General features: G+C 41.2%; 1 protein-coding gene across 1 annotated transcript in view; it reads right to left on the reverse strand.

The window, feature by feature from the left end:
• The window catches only part of DHX15 (DEAH-box helicase 15), a 45,650-nt gene extending 36,636 nt beyond the window's left edge, over positions 1-9,014 (reverse strand). The window contains exons 1-2 of the mRNA XM_068680036.1: positions 8,823-9,014; positions 2,628-2,970 (exon numbers count right to left, since the gene is read on the reverse strand). Coding sequence (XP_068536137.1) covers positions 2,628-2,970; positions 8,823-8,887 — 408 coding nt within the window. The 5' untranslated portion in view covers positions 8,888-9,014. The remainder of the gene's footprint in view (positions 1-2,627; positions 2,971-8,822) is intronic.
• Between the last annotated feature and the right edge of the window lie 11,626 nt (positions 9,015-20,640).

Consider the following 20,640-nt stretch of genomic DNA (forward strand, 5'->3'; position numbering starts at 1 on the left):
AACGAAGGACAAAGCCTCTGCAGACTTCCATACACTAATCTGATTTAGATGACCACCAGAATACTTCCGATGTCCAGCTTTAAGAGACACAAACACTAAGGAGGACTGTGACATACTACACTTCCTATTTCAGTCATGACCACTGCTGGGAATACACGGAACAATTCATATTACCTAGTTCTTACATAACGTAACCAAGTTAACTTCATCTCTCTGACACACAAAAACACCTAAAATTTTCAGCAAAACCCCAAATTTCCTAGACAAGCAAGCACACACAAGCATTTTCATCAATACTGAAAGAATGAGAAAGGGCTCAGTGTTAAGCACCCCTTAGCCTCAAGGACTTTTTCAGCAAAGAGAGGTTTGCAAATACAACCTCTATAGAAATAAGGCAGGTCTCTGCACAGAGTGGCCTGTGAGATCTCAAATGAAAGCAGTGAGCTGTTAAAGGCCATTTTTAAGGCAAAGGGAAGATATTTTTAAAGAGATGCTGAACAGGAAGGGAAAGAACACTGTTCTTTTGACTGTTCTGAGCTACTTCAATCATTTAGAATTTTCTCTGTTAAAAACTGTATGGTACAATATTTTTCATTAATTAAAAATGGAGTCCAACTTTCACCCATGTCAACTCTCCTTTGGACTACAAGGACAGCAGGAAACGAAGCCATGCCCAAAGCAATACTGATTCTAAAATTTAATTGTCTAATTCTTCAGTATATTTTACCAGATGGTATAGTTTAATGTGTTTTATTTTTTTTCTAAATTTCAAGCAAGTCTTCGTGGAACAAGATTTTTCAGAAAGGTTTTAGCCCCTATTGTTTTCACCGCAAAAGCCAAGCTTCCTCAAACCTGAGTGCTCAACAAGACTGAAGGGAAAATCTGCACACAGCAAGTGGGGAAGGGACTTGACAGATGGCAGCTCACTTAAAAGATTATCTACTTCCATAGGCTCTTTACCATGAAACGTAAGATAATCATTTCTGGAAAGACAATTCATTGCAGATTTCAGTGAATGCCAACCTTATACCAGATAACAGCACGCATAAGTAGTTCATGGACACATTCAGTTTCAGTATTAGAGGGTTTGGGTTTTTTTAAACAGAAAAATATTTATCTTACTCTGATCAATGAGTGTAAGGAGATGGAAGATAAATAACCATTCCCCAGCTAGTTCTAACATGGCACCTGACCACAAAAAGAATAAGACAGTATCCCATGTAAAAAAAAAAAGATCTCCCTAGCCACCAGCAAGATCATTTTCAGTGTCACGGTCCTACAAAGGCACTCTCCATTGTTTAAAGATATACCCACAGCCTCATAAAGGAGTAACCCACAGGAAGCAGTGAAGCTTGTGAGATAGCTTGTATGCTTCTGGTAGCTTAAAACCCGTTTTTAAGAAGCCTTCGGTTTCTTAAGTCCTTCCCAAAAATTAGGTGTAAAGCAGTAACACAACTCAGTAAAAGCTTCATACCTTGGGAGCAACATGACAGAAAGACACATTTAAGTTACAATCTCAAATGTTAGAACAGACCCTTAGATCTATGGATTCTAAGATCACGCAGCGAGAAATTTTGTTTCTGTGGCAGTGTTTTGTTTCTGTTGTTTTTTGTTTGTTTGTTAAGTGTGAATGTTCAGAATAACCATCTCTTCCAAGTAACTGTAATCATTTTTTTTTCCTGAAGAAATCTATAAGAAGCTGGTCTCTGCTGACACATTAAAAAAGAAACACAGCCCTAAGGTACCTTCCAAGCAAGAAGATGGTTCTCAAAATGTGCAGCAAAAAGGGTAAATAACTTCAGATATTTCAGGCAGACACATAAAAAGGTGTTCACTACACTGTCCTTTTACATTTTCCAAACATCCAAATTTTGTTTTGTGACTAAATTCTCAAAGTCAGTTATAATCCATTTTACAAAGACTAAAATATCCTTCAGTTTTTCATTGTCTAGATAAAAGGAATTTAGCAGGTTACAGAACAAAGGACTTGTTTACATCACTTTACCACACAGATTTTAAACAGCAAATCAGAGGATAGTTTGAAGTTTTAAGCAGGTTTGTCCAGCTACACACAGTGATGTGCCTTTTCTTAAATCTTCCCCATTTTACCAATCCCCACAATTCTTAAGGACTAAGGAAGCTCAGCAGATCTGCTGTCCTTCCTTTCAGTGCTGAGAAAGATCAGGTCGGAATTGTTATCTGACATTTCAGTTTCCATTAAGTTCCCACCTGTAGCACTACATTTCATAGAACACTAACAACTGCTTATTTCTGTAACATTTTTCCTACTTTCAAACTGCTACCTACACAGCAAAAGGGTTGTAAATTTGGAACCATCACTTCAGTTTGTCAATTTGTACCTTTCTGTCTAGCAGTTAAAAACTATCTTCTTCTACTACAAAGATAACTACCAGAGAGCCTGATAGACAGTAGATTATGAAAAGATGCTTAAAGATTCTTCTCACATACTTCTGCATGAAGCATATGAAATATTCAAGTTATTTTTGCCCACAATTTGTGAGGTTTTTGCACAATTAATTTCAAGAAACCAAAGAAAGTTATAATCCCTGCACTTAACAACAGCCTCAAGCTTTAAAAACTGCACCATCACATAACTAAGAACTCACCTGTGTTGTTTTACCAGACCCAGTCTCTCCAACCAGTACAAATGACTGATGCCTAATCAAAATATCTGTAAATCTTTCTTTATATTCCCAGACAGGAAGCTGTAGCCGCTTTTTCAGTATGTCATAGTAACGAGGTGTATGTGGAAGATTTGTGAAAGGGTTAATACTGTGTGGAATCATTGCTGGTTTCATAGGTGGTAACCCAGCAGCAATGAGCGTAGAGTTAGATGCTGCTCGCAATTCCTTTTCCTTCTCCCTTTCTCTGTCACGATCTCTATCTCTGTCACGATCCCTGTCACGATCTTTCCGGTCATCGCGGTCTCTGTCCCGGTCACGATCTTTCCTAAAAGGAGTTAGAAAACATAGCAGAAAATTAGATACTTGAATATTTAAATGCAAAATAGGCATTTAAATACAGAGTGGCTTCGGAGGTCTTTACTGCAAAGATGATATAAACCAACTATTTTTAAGGAGTCCTGCAGTTACCTGGACGGACAAGCATCAGAGCACAACAGCACGCAGTGCACGTCAATTACTAGATACACCCACTGAATATGAGCACCGCTGCCACAAATCCTCTCATTATAGAGAAGACTGAAGAAAGCTATCACATGGAGAGCATCATCTTCGCCCTCCTTATTTCATGACTATCAGTAACCTGCTGTACATTCTAGACTCCCCACAAGTCTTCCTGTCTCTACTTGCTACTAGTATAGAAAAACTGCCTACTTAGCAAGAGAATTATGCCAACTGCAAAAAACTTAGAATCAAACTTCTTCAGGGTTCACGTATCATGTTAACATCCCACAATTACTCTGTAGATTTTTGTTTAAAGTCTTCCATACAATTATGACTCAATCAAAATTGATATACAGATTGTTGAATTTGAGATTTCCTCACCACCAGTCATTACAGTTGCACCGTCTTCTCCAGTATCACCTCCTGCCACCTACTTCAGCAATCAATATCTGTATTCCCATTTGTTACCACACCTAAAACAACAGCATCTACAAAGCTGTAACTGTGAGAGTTGTAAAAATCTGCACGTTCCCTAAACAAATGTCAATAACTATTTCACTTCTTCATCACAACAAAGAGGAATATGAATTTAAAGATATGAACATAAGGAGAAGCTAGGTATTAACACTACAAGTTTGCTGTATTTGGTTCATTTTCCCCAAATTAAAGTAATATAAAACGATAAAATAAGGTTAGTTAAGAATCAAATAGGCAAAGGGGACATAATTTGTATTTAACCTCAAACAACCTTGAACTTGACTCTTACCTATATCAGGAACACTCTTGCAACCATTAAGCCCCCAAAATAATGATTTTGAGAATGCAATGAAAAAATATTATTTTCACTGTAAATAAACACCCAAAATTCAGACTCCAGCCTCAGTCTTAGAAGCAGTTTCTGATTTTGAGGATCTATGTACTTGTTTTGCATATAATTTCATACTCCCTACTGAACACTCTTACCCTCATCAAGAAATCACTACTTTCACCCTAAGAACTGTAACCACATGTTTTTAATGGAGATCTAAAGCTTACTGTGATTCAGCACTTTGAAACGAGTCCTGCTTTATGAAAACACCCCGCTATACTTGAAACTAGGACGAACGAAAAGATTAGTGGCATTTTCATCTGCAAAACGAAGGACACCCTCATCGCCATTGTTTACGTAAACATGCGTGTGAGCATGCGTTATGTTAACAACTGAAATCCCATCAGAAAGGCAAAGCAATAAACTGAACGAACACCAACTTCAGAGCGAATGCAGATATAAACATTTACAGGAATAATAATTAAAGGCAAACAGGACCTCCCCACTTATTTATCTGCACATACGCATGCCTATAATGAACAGAATTTTGTTGGTGTTTTTTTAACTACGCAGCTGGCATTGAAACATACCCACTGAAGTAATAAAATCCTGCATACAGGAATGATAACATGCTGGGGATCCAGAAGGAGCAGCACTTCTCATACAAGAGAAAATCTACGTAGACCTTATTTGCTCCCTCAATACTTTGACATGGCTTCAGAGGCTGTCACACCTAGCTTTGAGAACATTTCTTTAACACAGACCCACTGAAAAGAAAGAAGGGTCCCAAAATACACTGGTTATTGTGACTGACCTAATTCACTTTTATACAGATTTTCCTGAAGCTTTGGACGCTGAACTATCTAAAAATTGAGGGCCTTTTAGATCATTTGCTTGCATCTGAGACGCCACAGCTCCAACATCACTTTTAATGTGGCCAAGTACTGTGCAAGCTAGAAATCTGTTTTTACTGTGCAACAACAGGCAAATATTACAGAATTCAGTATTTTTTTATGTTCTGGTAGGGAAAAGTTACCCATTACAGACTGAAGGAACTAGGCTCCATCATGCTACCCATAGTGGTTAGTGGAAGAGCCTAGTAGCATGTGTCAGACAAGAATCAAGCTTTGAACTTGTAGTTGACGAGCTATTCACAATTAGCATTTTTAAATATATGCATGTATTGGGATAAGCAGGTGTACGGTCACACAGTAACATTAATGAGAAATCAAAATAAGGGGGTAAAAGCAACTTAAGTATGGTAAAGCAAGGGTAAAATGTGACAACCTGGTGAACAGCCCATTCATTGAAGGGAAGAACAATGCACACTACTGATGGCTTCTGTTGTTGTTTTTCCCACTTGGACTACACACCAATGAAGAGCTAGAAAGAAAAACCCTTCAGCAGCAGGCTGTTCCCTAGCTGTTTACTTAACCAGCATGTCAGCAGCTTCCACAGAGCAGATGAAGTTTATCTCCAGGTAAGCTTCATAGTGGCAGAAACCAGCACTCGTGCTAAAAGGAACAGCCCGATGCTGTTGCCAACCCTTCCCTTGCATTGGCATGCAAACTTAGCAGCCCTGTGAAGGGCAAGCCCTCCCCAGACCCTTCCACCAACCTTAATTCTAGCCCCAATCAGTTTTCTGGTCTTCCAAACACTCTCCTGCAGCACAACAGTTGCCTTCTGTGCTGGCAGCTATTTGGCTGAGTTCACAGCATATATACAAACAATCTCAAGAACAAGACACTTGGTTAAACGGATGACAAATGTGATCCAGAATGGAAAATTGTAAATTCCCCATCTCTGTTACTTCATTTAACTCTTAAAGCTGTTAACTCGTACAATAAAGTTAACCCATCCAGTTCAATCTACATTTCAAAGGCCAAAAAGTCAACTTAGAGGTTAACCAGGAGATGTTTCTCTGTTTTAAAATGTTTAAAATAGAAGGGGAAAACTACATCTCAGCATAATGAAAGCACAAAATATATACCATGTCCTCAAGTATTTATATATATATATATATATAAAATCTTCAGTATTGATTATTTCACAGTAGTACTTTTTCCTAAAAACATTTCCAGTCTTCCATTATTACTGAAATTCAGCAGCCACATCCAGCTGCCTTGTATCAACAAGGGAAAGGAGGAATGGCAGCTATGCTGCCAAGTGCGTTTACTGAACTTTCTAAAAATGCAACTTGGCAGCTCTTCATCTATAAACTATCACATGTAAGTTACTTTTCATTGTTGCACTGAAAATACTGATCTCAAACACAAAAATGAACAATTAATGTAAAAGAATCAAAATTTAATCATGTTTGTTTTGTGCACGAAGACCATCACAACCTCCATAACCAGGAGGAGTTTGTTGGTGATTTTTTTTTGTTTGGTTATTTTTTGTTGTTGTTTTTGTCTGATCTGCTACTTACAGTCACTTCCTTATCTCCACACATGCAGATGCAAAAGAAACACAGTAACACTAAATTAGAAGACGAAAAACAAAACTGACAAAAGAAAACAAAGGACCAGGTAAAACCATTGTTGACCACAGTGTAAGTCTAAACATATCCAACAGAACATCAATGATACTTTCACCACTACTAAACAGACATGGCAGTAGTTGATTGCAGCTGATGCAAAAAAACTAGCACTTAAATGCAGATTTCCACTTTATATTTAAAGAATTAAAAGAAATTAAACAGAAGGATACATCCTACTAACAGCAACAGTGGTGTTATACAACACCAACTCAACTATACTTGGGAAAAAAATACCAGTGTAAAACCATGGTATGCATTTCACATAGCAGCATTTTAACAGAAAGTCTTCTAAACTATCTGCATTTTTCCAAATTTTTTTTTTCCTTTATGGATGATCCTTCAAGCCCAGAAGGTAATAGGAGCCATGCCTGTCCTTAAGGTTACAAGCACAACCACAAGCCTGTCGGCCTGGCATCACTGCCACACCGGGTTGCACAGGCCTGAGTCGAAAAGGATCTAAACCCGACTTGGTAACTTGACACAACTTGTACATTGCAGCTCGGCAGCCCAGTCTGGATGCAAAGTACATGACTCCTCTGCATTTGAAGTAGTATCTATCCAAGGAGCCAATTCAGCTTAATCCAGTTTCAAACCAACTAAATTGCACAAAGGCACTCCGCATGGAGGAAGACAAGTACATGCACGCTAGTAACAAGAACCTCTCTGTATCTCAGCCCTCCATATGCTGTAAAACTTAACAGCCCTTAAACAAGCCAGGACAATATAAGGTTACCATGCCTTGTGCTTGTTGAACTCAGATCTCAAGGAATATTAGAAGCAACCAGACAATTCTGCTTATAGTGACTTGTTCTTGGTCCTACGCCATTTCATGCTGCCACTGGCAGAGGGAAGAGCACAAAACCAGCATCTATGGAGGCTTTAGGTGCCATAACAGCCAAAAACTTCTGGGTAACAAGTTTGTACCCCTGTTAGGAACTGATTACAATTTTTACAAAATGGCAAGAGTTCAGGATGGCAGCAGAAACGATGCCACATAATAAAACCGTACCAGAAATACAAAACCCACCAACACTCAAACAAGGCACTCCTGACCTGGGATTATCCATAGAGACGACCATAACAGCTGTACCACAACCATTTAATACCCAATTGTGGTATAACCACTTGAAAATTTTGCTCAAGTCTCTACAAACAAAAAAGCGTGCATATGCAACTTTTCTGGATGCACACAGGAGTTATGCAAACTGCTTGCAAATCAGGCAGAAATGTATTAAAAGAGATAAATAGCTTGATCCATTTAATTAAAAAAAAGATGATACTGTTCCTTCATACAGGAAATAGATGTTTAATAATGCACATAAATTTCAGTTTAGCAGAGGACAAATTCATTGAACTAGTGGCTAGGGACTGGAGCTACACAAGCTCACCCTTTAGAAAAACAAGTTCTACTTGAAGAGTGAAGACTGTTTATCAATGAATACTAACTGTTATGGTGGACTTGTAGTTCCTGGGAGTTTTGAGATGAAAACTAGGCATTTTTATCAGATAAATATTTTCAATACTCCCGCCTAAACAATGCTGTTGAATCCAGAAACGAATTGATTCAGGGAAGTCTCCTGTGCTACACCAAGAAGGGTGGACTAAGTAAGAATAGCACTTCTTGCTGTTCCTTCCCTAATTAGGGATTTAGGTTTGGAGTCGTTGTCCCCCCCCCAAGAAAAGAGAAAAGAGATTGTGCAGAAAAGGCAGCAAAACAACTGTGAATAAGCGGATGGCACCAGCGCACGGCCTGTGCTCCCGCAGTCCCATTAACCTTAACGAAAATCTGCTGGAAAAAAGGAGTCCCGAAACTAACTTGTGCAAAACAAAGGAGAAAAACCTGTAACCCCCGGGGCCCACCAGCCCCTGGGAGCCGAGCCAGGCCCATCCCCGCGGCGCACCGAGGCAGAGCCATTAACAAAGGAGCCCCGCTCCTCCTCCTCCAAGCACGGCCCGACCGAGCCTCGCGCTGACCTCTAGGCCCGCATCTCCCGAACCAGAAGGGAAAAAAATCCAACAATAAAAAATATAAAAAAGAGAGAAAATAATATAAAAAACACGCAGCATGCGGCGGGGCGAGGCACACAAAGCCGCCCCCGCGGCGCCCGGCCCTCCCGGGGCCCGCTCCCTTCCCCCTCCCCACGCGGCTGCGAGGCCTCCCCCGGGCCTGGGCCCCGCGTTCCGCCGCCCCCGGGGCCCTCCCGAGCCAGGCAGCGGCCGGGCCCGGCCCCCCGGCGGCGATGGGCAGCGGATGGCGGCGGGGATGAGGCGGAGGCTCAGAGGGAGGGGGAGGGACACGACCACCGCGGGCCGCGCCGCCGCCGCTTACCCATCGGAGCGCTTCTTGCTGGAGCTGTAGTCGTCCCCGAGGTCTAGGCGGTGGCGCTTGGACATGGCGGCGGCGGGGCCCGGCTCTCGCTCTCTGCTCTCCGCCCTCACCGGCGGCGGCGGCAGCAACGGCGGCGGCGGCGCCGCGAGGCCAGGCGCAGCGCTAAAATGGCGGCCGGAAGGAAGCGCCGGGGCCGCGCCAGCCGCGGGAGCGCTCGGCGGAGCCCGCCCCGCCCCGCCCCGCCAAAATGGCGCCGGGGGGGGGGGTATCGAGGGGTGCCTCAGGGGAATGGGGTTTGGGGGGTGGGGGATGGGGGGCGTCCTGCTGCGGTCAGGCGGCATGGATGTGTCTGTCCTACAAGGAAATCCCGTTTCTAAAGTCTCTACTCTGAGCTGAAAGTCCCACAGAGGGAGTTTACACCAGGATGACTACATCATCAAATACCCTGTTTTAATCATCACACGCTTCCCTGGGTGCAATATTCACCTTGAGCGTAGAGAAAAAATGCAATCTTTCACCGGTCACCTGTAGCAGAGGAAATGATTAGAAAAACCAGTGACATTCAAACTACAAGCTCTGAAAGCACATGCAGCCTTTCACTGTTCAAATGTCAATGATAACTATTCATGGCAATGTATTTTGGGAGGGAAAAAATGGTCTCAAAGACACAGAAACACAGGTTTTGCCTCTTTCTCTTTAAGTTAGTTTTCTACTTTCTCTTGTACTTCATCTTCCATGTCTAAGATTGCCACTACAAGGGAAGCCGATGCTCATAGTAGAAGCACCATGATGTGGTCACATTTGTAGATGTGGTCACTGTAGATGTGGTCACCGTTACCACAAGTTTTCTAGGGGTGAACACCACTACACTGTCATTTAGTAACACAATTCCTGAAGTAAAACAAGACACACGAGTTAAAAGTGCTGTTTTCTCACTATAGTTAAAAGGTTTTGCTTTATACTTAGAGCTGTGATGCGATGCTTCCAGCCAATGTAACTGCCAGCAGCCCACAGCTCTGGCCTGCTCCAGAAGGCCAGTCCTCAGAGTTGTTTCTGGTGCCCCTGAGTTGTGCTCCCCATCCCCTACCTCCCCTCAGCACCTTCCAAGAACTGGGTTAACCACACAGACAAAACACGTTTGTCCTCTAACTGAAGGCACAAATGAGCCTGGGCAGGAGTAGATGAAGTCAGGCAAACGAGATGCTTCTAAATGACCGCATCGTCAGGCAGCAGACCTTTCCCATGCTGGTAGAAGCACGCTTAGCGCTTGACAGACCAATCTCTGAGTTCACATAACCAGTTCCTTCAGCCATTTCTCCTCTTGCCCAGCACTAAGTCTCAGCAGCTGCCTTTGCTTTCAAAAACAGTCACTTCATACTTTAGCACAACTCTTAAAGTCAGTCTCTGAGAGCTTCCCGAAAGGCAAGAAACACGTTTCTTGATACTTCATCAACTGTTCTGTTCTCTGTTGCTTCCCCTTTCCCCATATATTTCACGTTCCCTAAGTGCCATTGTACTGGTTAAAATTCATATACTAGATAAGATAGAAATTTAAAGCACTTCCATAATATTACTGTATCTCTTCATCTAGGTACATTTGATGAAAAACATGTGCTCTGCAAGGCTTGTTCCCTGCTGTTCTTCCCTGCCTTTCTGCCAGAGATTACCACAACCTTTGCTTAGCTACTTGCATGAGCAGTCACTCCCTAAGTGTTTTGGTCAAAGAAACTGGGTTAGCTTAGATGTTTTGAATAATACATTTTTGTTAACTCTATCTGACTGTGAGGACAAAGGAGCATTCTCACAAATGGCTCAGCTAGCACATCTGAAAATGGTCAGAGGAGATCATCTAGCAGCAGTGACCTGTTCCACAAGCACAGCCAGCTCAGCAAGTGGGTGTTCTGGAGTTACATCAGTATAACTACTAAAATATTCCATGAAGACAAGTTCTTAGAGTATATCATTTAGTAGAAGAGTGTTTCTGTCTGTCATTCATTTTAGATGATACAACAATACCCTCAGCTTGACTGGCATTCTAGACACTACTGCAATAAAAATACCGTTTTTCTGCTTAAAGTTATCAACTGAAATAAATATTCTTGGAGAAAAAAAAAAAAAAAAGATATTGAGCTTTTCATGCAAAGCCAGAAGTCATTTTCCAAGTTATATTTTAATAAATCAATCAATCAATCAATCTAGGATATCTATCAGAGTTTGACAGAGGTTATATCTATCAGAGTTTGACAGAGGTTAAGTGTCATATAGGGATCTGTCTCTGTCCCAAATATCAAGCTCATTTTGTCTGTTGCTGTGGCAGTGTACGCAGAGCTGCATTCTCAGAGTGTAGCTAGGGAAGGCTTTCTATGCATCTCCCGAAGTGGCTTTTAAATGACATCTGTCTTAAACAAAAGAAAATGATTATTGAAATAGAGTGCTTGAAGAGGAGACATTCAGCTAACCAGAGAAGGGAGAAAAAAAACAAATGCGCACACACACAAAAAAACAACTTTAGTGGCTCTTAGTGGCTGGGTGGTAAGTGGGAAAAGAAGGGGCGAAGATAAAAGCATTACATGCATTAGTTGTGATGAGCAGCTACTGCTGCCTTCTCAGAAGGCAGCAACTGCTCAACATCGGGAGCACAGAGAGCTCAGCCTGGAGAGCTGTACATTCGAGATCTTGATTGCTCCTGCCTGTGCACAGCAGCATAAAGCCACTTAGGGTCTTGCTCCAAGTTGGCCAACACCAGCGAAGTTTCAGTTTCTGTTTTAGGAGGTGGGAAAAACAAAGCAGATATCTCAGCAGGTATGAAATCTTAAAAATGGTTATACTTCCCCAGCAAAAGCAAAAAAGAAGTGGATTTTGTGTCTTCTGGGGTGAGCAGGCATTTGAGTGCTATGTCTTCAACTGATATCCCACTCACTAGCTGTCTCTATTAAAAGCACTTTGCAAGCTGCTGAACATATATCATCCACCCAACTGTGCTTTGAGCTATATAACTGCATAATAAACAGTCTCGTCCCATCCTGAAGAGTTTACAATCTAAGGCCTCCATCCTGCAAGCACACACATGCCTTATTTTACTAATGCAAATAATCCTTTTAACTTCAAAGGGATTACTACGAGTAGCAAAATTAAGCATGTAGGTAAGTGTTCACAGGATCACAGCCCAAATATAAGATGAGACGAGAAAAAAAGATTGAGAAGCACAAATTGACATAATGACAAAGTGATAAGCGCTATGTCAAAAGCCTAAAGGATAAAAGGAATGTGTAAAATAGGGCATATTTAAGCATATTTTCTGCCTTTTCAAAGACATTTTTTAAATAAGAGTTTGGTTCCCCCCCTCTCAAGTCTTTTGTATCTATGAAAATGAAAATCTTAGATTATTGAAACAGGAGACATTTATATGAGTTGCCATTTGACTGTCTATTCCTCGACTCTCCATTTCTTACCCTAGTTTTAAAAACTATACACATTGGTATCAAAATCCTCTTAGACAATTTCCAGTGAATTATTTCTTTGATTTTAGTGTGCACATGGTAATCACTATGCTATTTGGGTTGAAAGGAGCATTAACATTTAAAACTGCTAATGGTTTAGGAGAATAACATCATCTGTAAAATATTACATCTTTTATTCTGAATGTGCATTGCCTTTTCCCCCAAAGACTAAACATGGATCTTAGACAAGCTGTAATTCAAAGACATACCCTGGAACAAGAGAGGGAAGTCTAGTGTCACAATTACTGCCTGCAGCTAATTGTTTCACTCCCTTGCTAGAAATTACCAAGTCTATAAAGAACCAAAAAATAGTCCAGCAGGTTAGCTGAAACACACCGTCTTCTCTGGTTTAAGCTAAAACAGAGGGTGGTGAAGTGAAACCACACTTACTTGTCCACTGCTGCAAGGGAAGCAGTAATAACAAGCTGAGTTGTAAGACAGACAGCTACGGGAGGTTAAATCTGCTGTAACTTGTGTGTTAACGTCCTAAAATCTCTGTAATGTGTATTTCTTACATGGCTGGCTGGCTCGTGGTAGACCCAAAGCTATATGCTGTATATGCCAGTCTATATGCTCCCAGTGCTATGGCCACACTTCCTCTTCCAACGTTTTCTTTACAGTATGCTTTTTAAAAACATGTTTATCCCTGCTTTTCTTTTTTTTTCTTTTTTTCTCCAATCTAGTACGCATGATATTAAATAATTTACCAGAAACTAATTAAAAAAAAAAATGTTACTGATATTTATAATTGCAATCTGCTTTAAAAGAATTTATATATATAAACGGATAATGCCCTTGGCAAATTACCCAGGAGCCTTAAATGCAAACGCTCAGCACAGACAAGCTCTCATTCTGTCCTCCCCCACCAAACCCGTGTGAATAAATGGATCTAATCTTTGTGTTCTGTCATATCATTGGAGAAAGAATACTTGAGACAAGAGCCCGTAATCAGAGTATGTTTAAAAATGTCAGACTTCCACATTTTTTCAAATTTAAAGACATGAAGATGAATACATGGACTGATCTCAATTTCTGCAGTGAAGAAAAGAGGCAGCTTCTCTGTAATTACAGCAACTAAACTTTGCAACACTTCAAATATATATAAATCAAGGCTTTGAATTGCTGGGGGAAGTACATTCTAGGAAGGCAGCATGGTAACAGCAGTATTGCCATGACAGCCAGCTTTATCCATCATAAAGGCACTGTCTGAATTTTGTGAATGGCCACTAACGTTATCCCAAACAACGTGTCTGTAACTCAGCCTGCAGGTCAGAATGCTCTGAATGATCCTGGTGAAGTTTTGTAACAAAGAAGAAGAGAAAGAGGCAGAGAGAGATGGCAATTGTATGTCTGTAGGAAAGCGTTCATTTCTGACTATCAGAGCAACCTGGAAGAGCAGCAGCTAATGGCTTAAGCAAGCCACCAGGTCTTATTGACAAATAAATTATATACATCTTTCACTAACAGGGACAGATGTCAGGCTCCTAGCCCAATGACATCACCCTATCGTAGTTGGGTAGCATTTCAATGACAGAAAACTCACCCAAGTACCTACAATCTTATGAGGAAATGATGACTTGGCACCACATGGATGAGACAGAAAGGACCATCAGACACAAGAGAGCACAAGGCTGAATTTTATCCCCACCCCTCACTGCAGCCTGGGCTATCAAGCACACATTCTCAAATTTTAGCTGAGAAGTGACTTTAAAAGTAGCTATTGTATCAGAGTGTTAACCAGTCACAGCATACTCTTGAAAACAAACCACATTCTCCAGGCCAGGCATTGCTGCAGAGAGCCGGCTGCTATTCTAAGCCCTTGGGTCACTTGCCAAGGCCTTACGATCACCTCTAGGCCCTCAGAGAAACCTCGCAGAGCAGATATTCATTATGTGCTTTGCATGCAAATTGCAGAGGTCACGTAAATGCAAAATATCACCAATGAGTAAACCAGGTTATAAGTCTAAATTATATTCGTTATGCACTGAATTTATACATCGTTCTGGTAACTTCTAGCTCTTTGCAGTTTAGGTAGCATTGTTTTAATACCTTCCGCATTTGGAAATGTCTCAACCTACAGACTAATATGTTTAACTTGAGGGCAGTTTATCTTTTAAGCTTCTTACAGTCTAACTGCTTCCTAGGCCAACTCTGAAGTCGTGGGAGAAGCTCCTCAGATATAAGGTGTTTTTAGTGAGCAGTAAATATTTCATGGGGAACTGTTTGCGTGCAGAGATCAGGATTTCAAGCCTGTTTGATCTTGTGCTAGAATATTGGAAGTAGAACAAATGCAAGTTTTTCACTCAGCACTTCTTTTGTAAAGGCCTGATTCTTTCTTGCATTTTCTTTGCAAGTTTTTCATATCCACAGAGGGAAGAAACATTCTATAGTGGCATATATTTTTCATTCCTTTTTTATTTAGCACAATCATTTATTTAGTACACTCAGAATTGCATTAGCACCTTAAGACTTTTTGGTTTTGTTTTTGGAAGTCCCCTCTTTAACACAACCTATAAAACATTCATATTCCTGCCTAAGGTTAGATATGCTGGATCTACGTGGTACATCTTCACTGAGTCTCTGCTTAACTCTTAGGAAACCCAGTTGTTTAGTTTCCGACATCTACATTGAACATATGCAGTTTCAACAAGCTAAGATTGACAAAAAGCTACTCAGGTGTAAAATAAGTGTTCTAATAACCTCTATCTCATGAGCTACTATCTTCAGAAGTCTTTATCTTTATAAGTTCCAGACTTCATAACAAAGTACAAAACTGTAGAAAACTATACAGACTAAAAATAGGTAATATCCTAGAAATAGTTTGTAACAAATGATAAACATTAATTACTGTCTCTTGCCCAGCTGGGGCAATTTTTTTTAACAAATGATCTTCCTTTCCCAGGAAAGAAAGGTCTTTCTTCTCTTTTCCCAGGCAACCAAGACTTTTTCTCCCAACTGCATTAAAAATCCACTTGCTGAAAAGTCCTCAGCAGCCAGTGAGACTCTGAGAGTGAACATAAACTTCTGCAGCTGTATCCAAATGGCCTGTAACCTCCCTCTTGACAACTTCCTACCATAATTCCCCAGCCTTGTAGAAGTGAGGTTGTGTTTCTGTGTGTCAGTCTTCTCCCCACAGCTTGGAGTAACAATCTTAGTACAACCTGAAAACCACTATAAGAATCCTAAGTGAGCTGAAAGAAGGCATTAGCTAAGCTTCCTGCCTTCCTCCTTTCCTCCCGTCCTCCCCCCCTTCCTTCCTTTTTCTTTCTCTTTAATGCACTATTACATGACACTGCATACTCTGCAACGATATCCTTCTCTCTCATGGGCAAGCCTGTTCCTAGAAGGAAAGAAGAGAAGAGTGCTGCTAGAGCTGCTCCTTGCAAAAACAGAGTGACCAGAGTCTTACATCAACTTGTCCCTCAGCAGAAAACAAGGGAAACTCTATGCTCGCAGCATTTTTTCTTTAATTGTAACAGTCATATCTAGATTAATATAAAGAACTGTCTGCTATCTTGTTTACCCCGAGGCCCCTTTTTGTATTTAGAGCAGTGGCAACCTTGCTGGTTACACAACTTCTGCTTTTGCAGAGATGAGCCATTTGTATGGCATCCTTCTTGTCTTGTAACTGGACCTGCCCCAGGCCCAGAGGATAACTGCAGGTTGGATTCATTATGTAAGTGCTTGCTTTATGCCCAGATCTGAAAAGTACTGGGAAAGGGGATGGTGAGGATCATAGCACTGACAAAGTCTTGCTCAGACTCCTTAGACCTGGACTGCACAGCAGATAACTTGTTTTGAAGGCAGCAGCTCACTCTCAGGCTTCATTTCCTTGTGCCCCATCTTGCATCAAGTGAGTGCACATTTTGGTTTTATAAGAGATGCCCCCAGAAAGAGAATGCCCAGGAGTCATCTGTGCCTGTTAGGTCATATGGAGGCTGCACGGCCTAGGTAAAGCAATGCTGGTTCAAACTTTCTTTTGTTTTCTACAAATATGTAGTGCTATTATATTATGTTATAGTATTGTACAGTGTTTTATGGTGTTGTACAGAGTATTTTCATGTACTATACGAATCTGTAACTCTACTATTATAGCAATACTACACGGTTATAGTAATACTGTTATAACAAGAAGGGAGGCAGGCAGGTAAAGGAGTGCTTCCTTCTGCAGTTTTAACATTTTTTGGAGTACCTCCTGCCTAGGCAATGACACATGAAATATGTCACATGCGACCCAGTGCTATGCTATGCTTACCATGCAGCAAGTAGCTCCATGGGAGTAACGGAGGGTTTCAGCCATGGTGCTGCAGCACTGCCTTAGCAGTCCTGGCTGCTCGCTGCCATCGCTGCAGTGCCCTCTCCCTTGTTGTGGCATGCTTGTTTGGGTAGTCACACAGCTCATCAGGCTGTGAAACTGATACGGCTAAAAAAGAGCCTAGCAACAACAACATAAAAGCAGTTTCTGAGCCTGTTTGGTTTCCCAACAAGGAAAACAGATGGAGCAGCACGAGGACGCAGACAAGCAACTGGAGACAGGACACTGTGTCAGCTGCCAGATCTCCTGAAAAGATCCATGACACATAGCAGCCTGACACTGCTTATAGTGAATAAAGTTCAGCACTTGAATATGTCTGTGGAGAACCAGGAGCAAAGAAATACATATTTTCTTGTAAAAGCTATTTTTTTCATTATGTATTTTTCCATACTAGCTGACTGATCCTACATAAAAGTGACATCCTGATTGATTTGGATACATTTACATGAATAATATTAGCTGTTCTTAGCAAAGCACCTATTCAGCATTTTTTTTGCAGAGATACACATCATATGACATTAGCTTTACTTTTCCACAGATTCTAGTGGAAAGTAATTAATACCTTGGAGCAATTTTATTGTGAAGAATCCTAGACATTTTTCCTTTCTTTTAAAAGAAGGGAACGCTGCTCAGCATCCTGTGGGGGAGAATGATGGGCTAAGGACTGAGTCTTCAGAACAAATATTCTCTGAGAAGCAGGCAATGTCCTACAGCAAAGCATTTTGGTCTGCAGGAGCAGTAAAGCAGCAAAAAGCATTTCAAGTTTTCCAAAATGTAGCTGAAACACGGTGAACCTTGTGGAGGATATTAAATCAAATGAGAGTCTTATCTGCTTGTCTTTTTAATAGTGTATTTATTTGGATTTATTAAAATCTCAAATAACCTGAACAAAACTTGAGCAGCTCTGTTGCCTGATAGACATTCATACAACAGAAAGCTGTAATATCCCTCCTACACGTGCTGTAACCCTGAAGCTCTCCCATAGGTGTAGTTTTTATAAGCTTTCTGATCTACTTCTGTCAAATAAGCCACATTAACCAAGAGCTGATTGTTGGACTGCTGTAAGTTAACCATTAAGTCATTTGGACAGAAATGAGTTAGGGAGCACTTACATAAATTGTTTTCTTGGAAGATTAGGGTAGCAGGGAAGTGTTAACAGTCCAGCAGAGAGACATTGCTAGGAAGTTGAAGGTAATAATGTTTTGTAATCCCCAGGATGGATCTAGGAGAGGTTTGCTGCCTCTGCTTTACAAACGGTATGGAACAATACCCTGTGCAGATCCTGCAGGTGGCCTGTGGTAGTTTATTTGTAGCCACAGCTCCCCCCATCTCTGTTCTGACTGAGAGTAAATGCCACTGCTGGCTAATGCCATGGTGATTAATACTCCTGAACTGAAATATTCTCAGTAGTTAATACTACTAATAAGAAACAGCTAACAGGCATATTCATAACCTGCTTTATCATATCTTAATTTGCTTTTCTGAATGAATTCCACAATAGTTAAGATTGAAATCGGTGTCAGGACTTTCAAATCCATCTACCTATTTGATTGTTCTGAAACGTGTCCTGTTTCACAGGGTCAGTATGAAAAATGCTAACTCATTTCAGCATGAAGTTTTTAAGATGTAGTCTATCCTAGCAATCTTGCATTCAAAATCATCCAGTTTTGCTTATGCCTATCATCTGGATGCTCCCTGGAGGAATCCTACTTTAGATTTATCTCAGCTCCAACATTGTGTTCCCCCTGGGGAAAAGGAGAAAGAGCAGGGTGTATAAAAGATGAGAATGCCAAGGGGAAAAACAGCAGTGGCAAAGGGACAGAAAAGCACAAGAGCTGACAGTTACAAAAGAAAAAGAAGCAGAAACAGAAGAAAGATGAAGAAAAATTAATCTTTCTGAACAGAGGCTCTTCTCAGACTTTCTAGAGGGATGTGGTTCTAAGGAGAAGATGGAAGAGTCACAGGAAGTAAGACTGAAAGAAAAATCACTTCAAGACAAGGAAGGGTATCACCTTCTTTTGACTTAATGCCCCCAACGAACATTTAATGTGCAAGCTTGTGTCTCTTCACCAGCACATTGGTATGAAATTACAAACCTCAGCCTAACTTATCCTATTTCTTGCTAATTTCACTCTTTCTCCTTATGTTCTAAAATCCATGCAGCTCATGGCTGCATTCCCTATCCTGCACACGGGTATAGGCTATCTATGTGTTCCCACAAATGAACATTTACTTCTGATTTAAAATAATTTACAAGTTACCAATGTTGAGAAATCAATTTGAAACCACAAAGCAGAGAGGAACAGTGAGATAATATTTCACTGGAGGAAAAAGAATACAGCAGGAAAGCAAGGAATGGAACAAATTAAGAGGGAAGGCTGCAGGTGACACTTCGGTCAGGGAAAGAGCAAAGTGGCCATATGTTCTAGGTACAGCATCACAGAGCATCCCAGGAGATGAGCCCAGATGCTCTGTAGAATGCAGTTGTGACTGTCATTGAGGCAGGGGGGATTAGAAAGGAAGAAGAAACAGGAACAGAAAAATTATTGGTGTTAAATACAAGATACCCTTGGCTGAGTCAAGATGAGAGCTAAGCGTTAGCCTAAATTCTGAGCTTGCTGTTGTTCAGGGAGTGCAGCTTTCTGAGTTTCATCATCCTGTCTTTCAATACACGTCAGCATGGTCCTTACCATCCCTGGTATCAGCAGTGAGCTGCTACACTGTATTTTTTATTTCCTCCATCAGCTTTGCTTTAGATTCAAATAGATCTGCTGCTACTGTCAGCAGCTCCATAAACCAGATCCGTGCTGGAATATTAACAAGGGCTTCTAATTTTGAAGGCGAGATAAGTAAGGTTTTCTTTATCACTTATAGTGTTCTTGTACCTTCAATGTTAAGACTCCCCCCCGAGTACAGATTCCCTAATTTGTAGGTAGGTCTTCACAGACAGAAATATGTGCATATTTTATATTGTCACATAAATAAATGTAGTTGTTGAAACTAGTGTTATAACCATCACCACCTCCAAAAAAAGTCCCAAAACGTTCAGGTATTTCCCATTCACATCAAATAGCTTATTAGAGACAGGAGCAGGGCAAAAGACTGTATTTTTGCTCTGTGTTTATTTGAAGTGTGCTCAAGTGATGATGCATGGGCCTGCAAAAATGACTTGGCTACCTTCTCTCCTTAACCCAGAGGAGGGGTGGATGCAATGTATTCATGCTACCAGGTAAACTTCTTACCGCAATGATCTTCCTGAAACCTGTAAGCAGTCCCTGTACAGTCAAGAGTCGAAGCCAAGACTGTCCCAAAAGTTCTGTATTCCACAACAGTTCTCTAAGAACCATCTATCTTTCTCGTTCAAAGTCCTAATACAAGAAAACTGCTTTAAGAACAGTTGCCAATGCTATTAAATAGCACCTGTTCTCTTAAGTCAACTGTGAAGAGTGTGATGCATGCAGACACTGCTGGTGAGGTACATCAGGGCAGATCTGGAGTCTGAGCCCAGCTCTGGAGCCCACAGTTTGAAGGGGATGTTGAGAAAGTGGAGAGGGCCCGTCCAAGGACCACCAAGATGGGGGCATCAAGGAGTGGTTGGTCATTGGCCATCAGCAAGCAACCAGGAGCAGCTGAGGGAGCTGAGCTTGCTCAGTCTGGAAAAGAAGAGCTAAGCAGCAATCTAGTAGCAGCCTACAGTGCTTGAAAGGGAGTCACAAGGACCCAAACTCTTCTCAGTAGGGACAGAAAATGCAACAAGGGGCAATGGACACAAATTGCAGATAGGGAAATGTGGGCTAGACAGAAAGAAAAACTCACTAGGAGGACACTGCAGCACTAGAGCAGATTCATACCACTGCTTCCCCAAGGAGACAGAGAAATCCCCATCCTCCAGGGTTTTCAAGGCTCACCCAGATAAAGCCAAGGCTGACCTGGTCTGGCACTGTTAATAGTCCCACTTCACATGGAGCATGGACAGCAGGATCTCCAAAGGTCCCTTCTGACC

This window comes from Anas acuta, chromosome 4, assembly GCF_963932015.1.
Source record: "Anas acuta chromosome 4, bAnaAcu1.1, whole genome shotgun sequence".
NCBI classification, from domain to species: Eukaryota; Metazoa; Chordata; class Aves; order Anseriformes; family Anatidae; genus Anas; species Anas acuta.